Source organism: Myotis yumanensis, unplaced genomic scaffold (assembly GCF_028538775.1).
Source record: "Myotis yumanensis isolate MYYU_CA2020_CCGP unplaced genomic scaffold, mMyoYum1.0.hap1 SCAF_3, whole genome shotgun sequence".
In the NCBI taxonomy this organism is placed as follows: Eukaryota; Metazoa; Chordata; class Mammalia; order Chiroptera; family Vespertilionidae; genus Myotis; species Myotis yumanensis.
Genome location: NW_027223754.1, coordinates 159,830,569 through 159,845,886, shown reverse-complemented (window position 1 = coordinate 159,845,886; position 15,318 = coordinate 159,830,569). Strand labels below are relative to the sequence as shown.

General features: G+C 38.9%; 1 protein-coding gene across 1 annotated transcript; it reads left to right on the top strand.

Moving 5' to 3' along the window:
• The first annotated feature begins 8,781 nt into the window (after positions 1–8,781).
• On the top strand, positions 8,782–9,738 carry LOC139006399 (olfactory receptor 6C2-like). The gene has a single exon (XM_070408787.1). The coding sequence runs from the start codon at positions 8,782–8,784 to the stop codon at positions 9,736–9,738; it is 957 nt and encodes a 318-aa protein (XP_070264888.1).
• The last annotated feature ends 5,580 nt before the right edge of the window (positions 9,739–15,318 follow it).

Sequence of the window (15,318 nt, the reverse complement as noted above, 5' to 3'; positions counted from 1 at the left end):
AGTGCCTCTAGTCTATAATAAAATTGGTATTTTAATCTCCTTCTACTTGCCTACATTTTGCTCTCTTGTTGACTCAAAAATCAAGGAAGGAATAAGTGTGGGATTCCTTCAGATCCCACAATGCCAATAGTGACCCTGAGACCCAAACATGGTGTGTACATAATGCAGTTTTATACATTGGAAGCAAAATGTGGAAATAAACTTCAAAATTCTAATATGTAAGTGGGTTTTACATCAGAAATTCCTCTTCTGATCATTTAAACAAAAAAAATCAATGATGTTTATAAAAAGTGAGATTTTTAATATATAAATTTTAATAATGAAATATGGGAAACTTTATTAGATAATGGGTTACACACAAAAAGAATACAATACAGAAAATTATGATACAAACATATATTTTTACCCTGGGAAAGTATGTACAGTTGTCAGATTAGAAATTGGGTCTATATACTTTCAAGAATTCTTTTTTTTCATAGGAAATGCAGACAAAGCAATTTTGTTGTCTTTGTTAACACTTTGTTATCTATGGGTTGAAGAGTAGCCAGAAATCTTTTCATCATACAATTATTGTTCTGCGCTTGGAATGTGTCTCTTAAAATTGTTGCATCTTATTGTCTCCAAGGACACTATTCCCACTGCTCCCTCTAGGTATTTTGCCAAAATTCAGTGCATATTAAAATCATTAGTCATATTGGAACTTGGTCACGACGGGCCTTTTCCTTGTCCACACAGAGGGCCCCTATACATCCATAGGAGTCTGAGGTTATAAAAGTCATCTTAATCTTCCTTCAGTGTGTAAAAATCTTTTCCCAGAAAAATCAGAAATCATCTCTTTCAAAATCTTCTTTAAAAATTACGTTATATTTCTCAGACATTTAAAATACATGACTTTTTATTTTTGCTTTCCAATATAAGAAATTGTTCCCTCCTTTTAAAATGAAATAGAATCTTTAGTGAGAGTCTTTTGCCACTTTCCACTAGAAAACAATTATCCATGAATGTGTATGTCTTCATGAGGGGAGCATTTGGGCACATTAACTGACCCCACTTATACTTTTACTTTGACCTTGGGAACTATCAGGATTACACAGTCAACTGAAGCCAGTATTACCTCCCATAAGAGTAAGTATGTTTTTGTTTGGCAATTCAGTTTCTTTTGTCATTCAAAGTTCTAGTTCCTTAGTCCTGTAAAATATGACTAATGTGTTTAAAAATTAGAGATGGCAAAATTGAGTGTCTCTGGAAAATGGGATAGTTATTTCTAATTTCTAATTTGTATTATAAAAATAAATCTGAAGGGATTATGCTCATTTGAAATATTTATTACATGCATCACTAGAGAAGGGTCAGTACCTGCTCACTCTTTATCCTTAATATCTGTAGCACTACCTGTCATATCATAGATTCTCAATAAACACCTTCTGAATGAATGCATGAATATTCATAGCAATATTGTATACATTATTATGAGAAATGTTGTTGTTAGAGATCAATGAATTCATTTTATTTGCAAATTTTCCTTTAAATATAATAAATAGAAAATTCACCTGAATGAAAGTGGTCTACCAGAACATTCACTTAATTTTGGTATCACAGCCCTAACCAGTTTGGCTCAGTGGATAGAGCGTTGGCCTGCAGACTGAAAGGTCCCAGGTTTGATTCTAGTCAAGGGCATATATCTTGGTTGCGGGCACATCCGCAGTAGGAGGTGTGCAGGAAGCAGTTGATTGATGTTTCTCATCAATGTTTTTAACTCTCTATCCCTCTCTCTTCATCTCTGTAAAAAATCAATAAAATATATTTTCAAAAAAATTTGGTATCACAAAAGTTAAATATTGGTGATTGGAAAGGGAGGAGAGTTTATGAATGTGGAACAATGCTCTGTGTTAAAATGCCACAGTGAAGTATTGAGAGCTTAAGACTTTTCTCAGTTTGGTTCAAAGGGTCAATTCCACTAACCCTATCGAAAAAGGTACCTGATTAGCAGCTAATTATTTCTCCCCCTCAGCCTAGAGTAGTGCTCCTTTTAAACAGAGATGCCTGTAGACCATAGGTAATTCTCTGTCTCTAGCACTCTAATGCCGTTATTTGATACTGTCTTGATTGAAACAACTTGCCTCAATTCACCAGACCTTAAGAAAACACATCTGTAGCTTTCTTGTGGGGTAGGGATGCTAGAAATAAGTGAAGCCATTAATATACCAAACTAATTAAATTTCTCATGGAAAATTCTTTTCTCTTTGAAATGCAGAGACAACCAAAGACATTGACTCTTTACAGCTATTTACAAATGAAAATACCTGCCCATGTAATTAAGTGTTAATGGGGGTTGAGAAAGAAATGTGAAGTACCTATTGCCTCATGTTCAAAATTGCAGTCTCTAAACTCTGCCCTTAGCATTTCTTCACAGGACAATGAACAGGTTATAAGAGGCACCAAAATTCTCAAGCTTTATAAAGAATGCAGGAACTGTCCTAGTCATTATTGCTCAGCGGTTAGAGTGAAGGGCCTGGGATTTGATTCCTGGTGAAGGGGTGGTATCTGGGTTGCAGGTTCATCCCAGGCCTGAGACAGGGCATCTGCGAAAGGAACCCAAAGCATGTGTCTCTCTCACTCACTTCCGACCCCTCCCTCACTTCCACTCTCTCTACAGATCAATGGAAAAAAATATTCTATGGTGAGGATTAGCAAACTAACAAAAGGATGCAGAAAAAACAATAGTGTAGTGTTCATTGATTAGTGCAATCACACATTAGCATAAGTATTACAGCAGGTTATAGGAGGGAAGGGAGGAGGAGGAAGTGAAAGGAGACAAAGCTTTAACTGACTACCTGCCAGGCACTTTGGTGAACTATAGCAATCAACAATCACTAGGATTCCATGAACTAAATATCATGGAGGAAACTGAACCCGAAGAGGAAAAGGAAAATGAGAACTCCACCGTCCTATTCCAAAGAATAAAATACCTTTAAAACACATGTTAAAAAAAATATGGCAAATATGATAGTCATTCTTTCATTATTTCCAAAAATTTTTAAAGAACTCTTGCAATGCCTCTGGAGATAAGCCTGCTACTTGGGACAAAACAATGTCTAAATAAAATTTGTTTATATAGTTTGACAATTTAGTCATCAGAGAATAATAAATTATAATCATAGGCTACAATGGGAATAGTAAGAAGAAAAGATACATCTATATTAAACAGTTATAGATAGATTCCTGGTGGAATTAATGCCCAAACCAAAACTTAAAATAGGGATAGAGCAGTTAGAGATTACAAGTGTAGAGATCCCTAAAAACAAAAGGACCATCATCTGAGAAACTCCACAGGTAATTTTAAGCATCGTCGTTAATGGAAACCGCTAGTAGATAAGTCTAGGGAAGCAAATTGAATCAGGAGAGATGACACCAGCAGCCTGACTCTATAGGTCATTCTCTTAATCACTATGATACACTGTCTCTTGCTTGTAGCCAATGCAAGTACCCTAGTAATAAAAAAAAACAAGAAATGAGGGAAATTTTATGGACTGATAGCATAAATATTAGAAAGCTCTCCATATGCTAACTAAGAAGCTTAATGTTTATAATGAGGGCAAAAAAAAGAGTGATTGAAAGAATTAAAATTAATGTTTCCGTTACAAAACTCCATTTCACTCTAAAAAAAGAAATATTTTTCATAAAAATAATATCAGTCTTCCCTTCCTACCAAACTCCACCACCTAACTCTAATGAATCATCTTCATGTATTTGTGCTGCCGCCCCCAACCCAGGTTCAGCTTGGTTCTGGAACAATTACACCATTTCGATGTGATAAGAAGTACAGATGTCAGTATCCATCCACTGTTCTGGTCCTCAAACATCTATTCATGTGCATCACAGCCTTGGGTCTTTTGTTTCCCTTGCCCATATTACTCTTAAGATCTAGTAGTTCTCTGTATAAGTTATAAGACACTGATAGTGTTACTGTGGCAAATTGCAGTGCAAGAAAATTTGTCAAGTACCTAAGGTTTGTCTTTAGTTTCATGTCACACTAGACAGGAGAACACCCTTTTGTAATTCTATACCAATCTTTAGAATGGGAAGACTATGTGACTTTCTAAGGCTTTTTTGCCTGTGTTCAAGGAGCAACTTAATTGTTGTTCCCCTTAGATCTCTACAAGGAGAAGTAACTGCAGAAATCTATCTCATTTTTCTTTCTGCTATTCCTGCTCCATGTTAGTGGAAAACACCAACTAATTTGTCTAACCTATTCCTCAACTTTCTTATCCTCTGAAAAAGAAATTTTATAAATTCTCTAAGGATGAGAAATTTTGTTCTTATTTATTACTCTGAATAAAATATTTATTTCCTGGAATATTTCTCTTTTTTAAAATATATTTTATTGGTTTTTTACAGAGAGGAAGGGTGAGGGATAGAGAGTTAGAAACATCGATGAGAGAGAGAAACATCGATCAGCAGCCTCCTGCACACTCCCTATTAGGGATGTGCCCGTAACCAAGGTACATGCCCTTGACCAGAATGGACCTGGGACCCTTGAATCCGCAGGCCGACGCTCTATCCACTGAGCCTAACCGGTTAAGGCTGGAATATTTCATTAACCTAAATGCTTGATGCATTTGATATTCAACCCATTAATGCAATTCTTTTTCTCCTCTTCTCTACTCTTATGTAAAGCCAACATTAATTAACTTCCATTTAATTTAGAGGCAGATCAGGAGTTTCAAAGAAATACATAGTGTGGGGTTAATGTCAGAGCAAAAATATTGTCCACAACACATAGGGGAGAGTTAATCACATCTGTGCTTTAGAAAGATGATTCTGATTGCATTAATTTTTAAATACTGAATGGGAAAAGCAAAGATATATGTGAATCATATGTTAACATGTTTCTGCAATATTTCAGCTATGAGATAAAGACACTGAGATAAAGACACGAAGAGTAAAAGTAGTGTTGTGAGTGAGAGAATAAAAGGAACAAATTAAAAAGATAACAGAAATGGCAGAACATGCCAAACACAGAAAATGAGAGTAAAGTAAAAAAGAACAATAAATATTGATTTTAAATGAGACTTTTTGTAGATATGGAAGAAAACACAGTCATGAGTGCCACATTAAAAGTCTTGAAATATGCACATCTAGAGGACTCTCAGTAGAAATTCATAAGATAACAACATAAGACCACCCAATAATGAATAGTAATGAATGGTCGCCTAATTCCAGATGCAGCTGTACATATTTTATCTATATTATCTAAATTTTTCATTATAACCCTAAGATATACATATTATTTTATCTGAAGTTTGCACACATACACACACAAATAAACCACAAGATAAGGAAATTAATCAAATTGCTCAAGGACTCTCAGATTTAAAAAAAAAGGAAAAGTGTAAGATCAAATCATCTAAGTCTAGATCTAGATGTCTAAGAATAAGTTGAAGTCAGAATACTGTAACATTTTCCTTCAGATGTAAATGTAGGGATCATCAGCCTACTTGAAATCACCCTATTTAGAGGGCAGAGTAAAATAGATATTGCTTAGAAAAAATATTTCATGTGCACCAACAAATTAGAAAAGGTAAAGGAGCTATGAAGGAGAATGGGAAAAAATAGACAAAATAATAGGAAGAAATTCAGGATAATGTGAGATGGTAGAAAGTGAGCTGTAAAGACTTTCGTAAGTTCACGGTTTACTATATGCAGAAGAGAACTTTAGTTAAATAAGTCTGAAGTTTGTTTAATGATTGAAACAAGAGGGAGGCCAGTGGTGATGTTGGCTAGAGCAGTTTAAATGATGCAAAGACCACATGAGTTTAAGAATAAGTGGTTAATAAGACAGAGAAGACAATTATCAAGTAGGTAAAATTTAAGTGAGAAAGTTGTAGTATGTTTGAGAAATTGCTAAACCTTGTTAAACCCGATATTGCTAAATGATATTTATAATGGGTGGTAGTGTGTATTTCAAGCTGAAATAGGCTGACCCAAAACATTAAAAAACCAAGATATTGCTCTTCAGCTCTATACATATACTTCAAATGTTCCCTTATTTGTCTGTCACAAATTTCAAAGAAAATATATACAACAAAATGTGAAAATATGTCATTGTCAAGCAGGTTTAGAAAGAAATAATGGAAAAACATAAATAAGAAAAAATTCAATATCAAAGCTCTGGTCTTAACTATAATGCTTTGATAGGAAAAGGGCTCTCAAATCTAGAGAAAAATGAAACCACAGATGTACCACAGTTTTTTAATCCTCTCATCGGCTGATGTGCACTTAGGTTGTTTCCAAATCTTAGCTATTCTATACTGTGCTGCTATGAACATAAAGGTGCAAATATTCTTTCTTATTGGTGCTTCTGATTTCTTAGAATATATTCCTATAAGTGGAATTACTGGGTACAATGGGAGCTCCATATTTACCATTGAGGAGACAAAGCAGATAGTTAAAAGGCAATAGCGTTTTCACTGTCAAAGGAATTTAAAAGGAATTTAATTAACCAAAGTAGGTAATTCCAGATTTCTGCTGGTAAGCTGGGGGGAAATTTTTTTTGTAGCAGTAGGAAATCCTAAAAAGCATAAAAATGTATAACATAGATATTCTAACAATAGAAATAAAATATAGCCAATGGTAATATTAATGATACAAAAAACATATGTTTGAAATAAATTGCCTGTGAGGAAAACCTAAAAATAAATGGATTGTAACACGTTTTAATGAATCTTTAAGAGCATGAATCCAATAAAAATGTTTTAAACACATCTCAGAGAAACTCCACTGGATAAGTTGAAACAGAAAAAAACTATGTGATAAGCATTCATTTTCAATTTAATTGTTAATACACATGTAAATTTTAATGCAAGGATTTTCTTAGCGAAGGTCAATGTAAGTTTTTTAAAAATTTTTTCTGATAGAAGCATTTCTGGAGTTAGGGAGCAGGGAAAAGTCAGAATAGTAGATCCAAAGCAACTTCTAGGAAGTAGGGGGAAGTCAGAATAGTAGATCCAATAGCAATTTTTAGGACTTGCTTTCATTGATGTTTATAATATAACTAGAGGCCCGGTGCACAAAAATTTGTGCACTCAGGGGGGAGAGGGGGTCCCTCAGCCCGTCCTGTTCCCTCTCGCAGTCTGGGACCCCTCAGGAGATAATGACCTGCTGGCTTAGGCCTGCTCCCGGGTGGCAGAGGGCACGCCCAATCCCTAGGTGCAGCCCCTGGTCAGGCTCAGAGCAGGGCCGATTGGGGAGTTGGGGCGCTGCCCCCTGTCATGCACAGAGCAGGGCGGATCGGGAGGTTGCAATTCCACCCCTAGTCACGCTCAGGGTAGGGCCGATTGGGGGGATTGGGGCACCGCCCCCTGTCACACTCAAGGTAGGGTCAGTAGAGAAGTTGCGGTGCCACCCCCTGTCACGCACAGAGCAGGGCCGATCAGGGGGTTGAGGAGCTTCCCCCCTGTCACTCACAAAGTAGGGCCGATAGAGGATTTGGGGCACCACCCCCTGTCACACACAGAGCAGGGCAAATCAGGGGGTTGGGGCACTGCCCCCTGTCATGCACAGAGCAGGGCCGATCAGGGGGTTGAGGAGCTCCCCCCTGTCACTCACAAAGTAGTTGGGGCACCGCCCCTGTCACACACAGAGCAGGGCCCGTGGGGGGGCGGGGTTGGGGCGCTGCCCTCTATCACCCACAGAGCAGGGCCAATTAAGGGGTTGTGGCCCCGCCCCTTGTCACACACAGAGCCACAGTGCAATCAGGGAATTGGGGAACTCCCCCCTATCAGGCACAGAGCAGGGCTGATCAGGGTTTGGGGCACCTTCCCCTGTCATGAACAGAGCAGGGCAGATAGGGAGGTTGTGGCCCCACCCCTTGTCACACACAGAGCCACAGGGCGATCAGGGGGTTTGGGCGCTGCCCCCGTCACACTGATCCCGGTGCCGGGAAGCATATTACCCTTTTAGTATATAGGATAGAGTCCTGGTGCATGGGTGGGAGCTGGCTGGTTTGCCCTGAAGGGTGTCCTGGATCAGGTTGGGGGTCCCCACTGGCTTGCCTGGCCAATCTGGCTTAGGAGCTGAGGGCCATTTTCAAGCTGGTGGGTGACTGAAGCTCCAAACAGCTCCTTTTTTTCTTTTTTCTTTTTTTATTCTGGGCCAGCTTTAGCTCTGAGGCTTTGGCTGCTGAAAGCTGGTTTCTGGCCTTGGTTTATGATCTGTATGTGATACAATGTTGTGGTCCAGCTGGCTGAAGCCCAGCTGACTAACGCAGTTTTCTGGGGTTTTCTTTAGCTTCTATATTTGCAACATAGTTGCTTAGAATTGCAGCTGAGAGACCAGCAAGTGAGGCGGGGAACGTTGGAGTCCGCAGTCACTGGAGCAAGCAAGCCTCCCTGTTCGCATCAGTGCATGGCTGCCGGCCTCCATCTTGTCTGGCAGTTAATTTGCATATCGCCCTGATTAGCCAATGGGAAGGGTAGCAGATGTAGGGCTATTTACCATGTTTCTCTTTTATTGGATAGGATAAGTCAAACCGACACCAATTACAGTTAAATTGTAATTAGAAGCAACAGTGCGAATATGTGATTTCAATACGAACAGTCAGTTTATGTGACACAAAGAGGTAATCAAACATTGGCATGTATGATATGCTTACTTCCCCACTGATATAGGAATCACTCTCTGGTTTACTTCTCTTGAGGTTAGAAGAAGACCAGGACTCTGGAGTTCCTCATATAAAGTCTTATTATTTGAAGCAGAATGGGCAAAAGACAATAATCAAGGATGAAAAACCAAACTACAGTAACAACCTTCATCTTGCTGGGACTGACCGATAACACTCCTCTGAAAATATTGCTGTTTATCTTTCTATTTCTTTCCTACGTGTTGAGTATATCTGGAAACCTAACCATCATCACCCTCACTCTGATTGATTTCCACATAAAAATACCGATGTATCTGTTCCTTCAAAATTTCTCCTTCTTAGAAATTTCTTTCACAACTGCCTGTGTTCCCAGAGTCCTATATAGCATATTATCTGGGGACAAGTCCATTACCTATAATGCTTGCTTCAGTCAACTCTTGTTTATATACCTCTTTGCAGTAACGGAATTTTTTCTTCTGGCTGCCATGTCCTATGATCGCTACGTGGCCATCTGCAAACCCCTGCACTACACCACCATCATGAACAGCAGAGTCTGCAAGTACATCATTTTCTCCTGTTGGGTAGCAGCACTGATCATCATTCTGCCACCAATCAGTCTTGGTTTGGGCCTGGAATTCTGTGATTCTAACATCACTGACCATTTTTGCTGTGATGCATCTCCTATGCTGAAGATCTCTTGCTCAGACACCTGGTTGATAGAACAGATGGTTATCATGTGTGCTGTGTTGACATTCATCATGACCCTCATATGTGTGGTTCTTTCCTACATTTATATCATCAGGACTATTCTAAGGTTTCCCTCTGCCCAGCAAAGGAAAAAGGCCTTTTCCACGTGTTCTTCCCACATGATTGTGGTTTCCATTACTTATGGAAGCTGCATCTTCATTTATGTCAAACCTTCAGCCAAGGATGAGGTAGCTATAAATAAAGGGGTTTCACTCCTTATTACTTCCATTTCTCCCATGTTGAACCCCTTCATTTACACACTGAGAAACAAGCAAGTGAAACAAGCTTTCCATGACTCAACTAAAATGATGGCATTCCTTTTAAAGATGCAGAGGGAAAAGAGTCCGTAAATCCAAATACAAGGAAGGATAAATAGGCAGAAAACCCGAAGCTTCTAATATTATTTGTCTCTGCATGACTTATTCTCCAGTCATATCGACATTCTCCTATGTTTTACTTGTTTACTGTATCTTGTCTTCAATTTTTTACTTCTCATTAAAACTAAATTCTAAGGTATTTATGCTTACTATTAGAAATTTCTGTTTTTGCCAAACATTTTGGTTGCAATCCCTGAGAACACAGTACAACACATTTTTCTGTCATATTTGTACATTATAAGATGTGACTCTGTAGCCTGTATTATAGCTAAGAGAATGGGTGTGAAATGATGTGCACTGTTTCTAGACCTGTAATACTTAAATATTCAATTGTTAATCCACCATCCCTGTTCCCCATCTACTGCCCAGATGTCCACATTTCAATACCTTTGTAAGCTTCATGTCGATAATGAATCAGCTTGATCTTCCATCTCTAGTATAGTCTTCACCAAAAGGACAGGCGATCACAGCAAAATTGATAAAGCTTCTCCTCTACTTCAACTCCAGTCAGTTGTCATTTCATTTGACAGGTAAAGTATTACAGAACTTATCTTGCCACTTACTATGGCAGAAATACTCAGAGTTAGTTCTGATTTGGAAACATGAGTACAATTATGACCCATCCTCAAATATTGTTATAAATACATTCTGTTAACATTTTTAATGTGCTTTTATTTTTATTTTTTAATTTTATTGATTTCAGAGATAGGAAAGGAGATGCAGAGAGAGAAAGGTCAATGATGAGAGAGAATCATTGATCAGGTGCCTCTTGTATGCCCCCTGCGAGGGATGGAGCCCGTAACCCTGGCATGTGCCCTGACCAGGAACAGAACTGTGACCTCCTCCCTCATGGGTCAATGCTCAACGACCTTGCCACACTGGCCAGGCCATACTCTTACATTTAATGGTATAGACATTATGTCTTGACTATTGGCATAATCCTCTTTAGTCAGCCATAAATTCAAACCTGGCCCAGGACAATCATATAAGGAAAAATAGTATTAAAAGTAATATACACAAGTTTGTAATACCACCCACCCTCCTTCAAATCTCCGGTCTTAGAAACCTTTCCAGTGAAGTTCCTCTGTTACTTCCTCTCATATTGCCTGTGAGGTAGAAATTAGCTAAATAAAATTTTATCTCTTTAATAATTCTTAAATATATTTTTATTGATTTCAGAGAGGAAGGGATAGGGATAGAGAGATAGAAACATCAATGATGAGAATCATTCATTGGCTACCTCCTTCACTTGCCCTACTGGGGATGGAGCCAGCAACTGGGCATGTGCCCTTGAGTTGAATTAAACCCAGGATCCTTCAGTCCACAGCCTAAAGCTCTATCCACTGAACCAAACCAGCTAGGGCTAGGTATTTAATATTTCTCAATCACTGTTTAAAATATCCAGTGTTTACATTACCCTTTCCACTATCTGATGACTTTATCACTTTGAGAACATATTGGGGGAGGGGGAATGGCTATGTAATATTTTGTTTTATGTATATTGGTAGAAGTAAAGTATGTAATTTTATCAGAAAAAGTATATTCAAGATACTTTACAAATGTTTGTGCATAAAATATTGTTCCCTCTGTCAATATCTTTCAGATTCCATGAGCTTAACTGAGGGAGTAAATTTAGCACCCATGTACAAAAATTTGCTATTTTATATCTCAATACCTAATACCTCTGAATTCTTACAGGCTAGGATAAATGGAATAAATCTGAAAATGTGTATGTGGACCTAAAGTAACTTTCTCACACCCAATAATTGATATTTCACTATTAATTCTTTGGTGACATCTTAATAAATAATCTATTTTCATATTATTCCCAACAAGTGTGTTTCTGTGGAGGTCTTTCAAATACAAAACTTCAAATAAATACCTTACAGCCATTTTAATGAAGAGTTTTTAAAATATGCAAAAAAAACATAAATTATTTTAAAAAATAAAGAAGCATTCATAAATTAAGAACTATACCCAGGGAGGAACCAAGATGGCAGCATAAGTAAATACCTGAACTTGCTGCTGCACACAACCACATTAAAACTACAACTAAAAGACAATACGAATACCATCCATAACCATGGGAAGGGTGGCTGCGTGGAAATTCTACAACTAGAAGGGAAAAAAAAGCTCATTGAATCTGGTAGGAGAGGCAGAGGTGTGGAAGTTTGGAGATACGGAGGTGCACACGAAAGGGTCTGGCAGCTGGGTACCCTGTTTTCTTTTTCAATCAGGAGGGAGATACAAGCTCCTGACTACTCTGAACTCCAGTTCCGGGCGAGAATCTGGGTACCCAGACTCATACAGAGAGAAACTGGACTGTCTGGCATCGGGCCAGAATGTGAGGGCAGCTTTCTTGCAGAGGTGCTTGCAGCAGTCATTGTTTCTGCATGCGGCCCGGGACACAGATACCCAGGGACATATCCAGTGGAGGGCCGACAGGCAACCATTGCTGTTTGCTCAGCCCTGGTGATTCCCTGAGACTCCACACCACCCAATTTACAACCCCAAACAAGCTGTGTGCAGAGACTATTGCATATGAATGGCCTGGCCTTTCTCTGTCTAAAAACCTGTCAAACCACAGCTGGGTCAGATAACCCCAGAGCTTCCAAAAGAAGAACTTAGGTTCCTCAGCAGCCTGCATTGCTTCAAAGTCAGAGGAGGAATCTGCAGATCTCTCTGTAGCTCCTGCTGGGTGGCCTCAGGAAGTGGCTGATTTTGCACCTCCTTGGAGATCCAAGAGCAAGTGTACCCAGTGGTCAGAGTGAGACCATCCAGATTACAACTCTTCACATCAATAATAGATACACTCAGAGGGCAGACGCAGTGAGCACCAAAACCCCACTGAAGCAAGTCCTGCCTCACAAAGGATTCTCCAGCACAGAAGTTTTCCCATTGTAGACACAACTGGTCCTCACAGCCAATTGGCCTGGAGGTCAATTTCTCCCAGTGATACCAACAGCAATCAAGGCTTAACTACAACAAGACTGTGCACATAGCCCACAAAGGGGTGCACCAAGAGTGTCTACCTCAGGTAATTAGGGAGGCTGAGGCACTGGGCCCTATAGGACACCTAGCACACATAGCCGCTCTATCAACACAAGGAATCAGCCAAAATGTGGAGACAAAGAAACAGGTCACAAATGAAAAAAATGGAGGAAAGCAAACTACTGGATATAGAGTTCAAACCCACGGTTATAAGGTTACTCAAGAATCTTTTAGAAACCTCTGTGAAATATAGTGAGATCCTCAGGGATATGAAAAAGGACCAATTGGAAATTAAGCATACACTGACTGAAATAAAGAATAATATACAGAGATCCAACAGCAGACTAGAGGATCCCAAGAATCAAGTCAAAGATTTGAAATACGAAGAAGCAAAAAACACCCAACCGGAAAAGCAAACGGAAAAAAGAATACAAAAATATGAAGATAGTGTAAGGAGCCTCTGGGACAACCTCAAGCGTACCAACATCCGAATTATAGGGGTGCCAGAAGGAGAGAGAGAGAGCAAGATATTGAAAACCTATTTGAAGAAATAATGACAGAAAACTTCCCCTATCTGGTGAAAGAAATAGACTTACAAGTACAGGAAACGCAGAGAGCCCCAAACAAAAGGAATCCAAAGAGGACCACACCAAGACACATCATAGTTAAAATGCCAAGAGCAAAAGACAAAGAGAGAATCTTAAAAGCAGCAAGAGAAAGACAGTCAGTTACCTACAAGGGAGTACCCATACAATTGTCAGCTGATTTCTCAACAGAAACTTTGCAGGTCAGAAGGGAGTGGCAAGAAATATTCAAGGTGATGAATAGCAAGAACCTACAACCAAGATTACTCTACCCAGCAAAGCGATCATTTCGAATTGAAGGTCAGATAAAGACCTTCACAGATAAGAAAAAGCTAAAGGAGTTCATCACCTCCTAACCAGTATTGTATGAAATGCTGAAAGGTATTCTTTAGGAAGAGGAAGAAGAAGAAAAAGGTAAAGATAAAAATTATGAACAACAAAGTGACAACAAATACATATCTATCAACAAGTGAATCTAAGAATCAAGTGAATAAAAAATCTGACGAACAGAATAAACTGGTGAATAAAACAGAATCAGGGGCATAGAAAGGGAGTGGACTGACAATTCTTGGGGGGAAGGGGGTTTGGAGGGTGCGGGAAGAGACTAGACAAAAATCGTACACCTATGGACAAGGACAGTGGGGGGATAAGGGCCTGGGGTGGGGTGGGAACTGGGCGGAAGGGAGCTATGGGGGGAAAAAGAGGAACAACTGTAATAATGTGAACAATAAAGATTTATTAAAAATAAAAAATATGAATAAAAAAAGAAAACATTAGAAAAGCAATCAATCACAACAATTTCCACTTCTTTACCAATCTTATCTAAACCATGCACCCAACATGTGACAAGCACAACAACCTGCAGGAAGATTTTTAAAAGGCATAGAAATCAAGGTGTGAATATCATGGGCAATGATACAAGAAGACAAAACTGTGTCTAGAAATTATCTATTCACATGATAAATGATATGCTGGGAGAAACCCTCTATGTCAATGGTTCTCAACCTTCCTAATGCCACGACCCTTTAAGACAGTTCCTCATGTTGTGGCGACCCCCAATTTCATTGTTACAAACTGAACATAATTAAAGCATAGTGATTAATCACGAAAACAATATGTAATTATATATGTGTTTTCCGATGGTCTTAGGCGACCCCTGTGAAAGGGTTATTCGACCCCCAAAGCAATCACGACCCACAGGTTGAGAACCGCTGCTCTATGTTATCCTCTTTCTCTCACGCAAACCCATCACGTTGTCCTTTGCAAGGTCTGTAAATTGCCTTTCCCCTTTCTCCTGGCTCTTTGCCACTGGTGTAGCTACAGGTGCCCTGGTGGCCCTCAGTGTGAAGCCTTCGCTCAACCTTCGTTTTGGTCAAGTCCCCTGGATCTCAGCTTTTCCTGTCTTTGACTCTAACAACTTGAATTTCACTATCCAACTGAAATGCCTCCAAGATCACCACATTCCTCTGAAATAAATCCAGTTCCTACTTGAGTCTCATCTTCCTTATACTCTTAACCACCTTAATTATTGCTAACCTCTTTTTTATTGCCCTATTTGTTTTAAAACATGAACAAAGGTAATATATGTCATTAGAAAAGTCAGAGAGTATGAAAAAATTATCTTCTCTCGTCTTACACAGTGAAAGAGATGTTTTAAAACAAAATTGGGGTTATACTTATAAAAACATTTGTTTGCAACTTTTTTTTTACTTAACATTATCATCCTTCTCTAACCTAGACACTCATGTCACTAAGCTCTGGTTTCCTCCTTTTGTTCAATATCACTTTCTGAATTATGGACAAGATACCACTCTAACTGCTTCATAAATACTGCACCTTAAAAACTTCTCGGTGTGACAGAGACTCCATGATGATCTGATTGTAATTCATGGTGTTTCTCTCCTTGTAAAAAAGAAAAAATTATAGACTATTACTACCTCTCAGACTTCCTGGTCTCTTTAGCTGGACACTCTCCTGC

Coding starts and splice junctions, on each gene's coding strand:
- LOC139006399 (XM_070408787.1), top strand. CDS start 8,782: ATGAAAAACCAAACTACAGTAACAACCTTCATCTTGCTGGGACTGACC.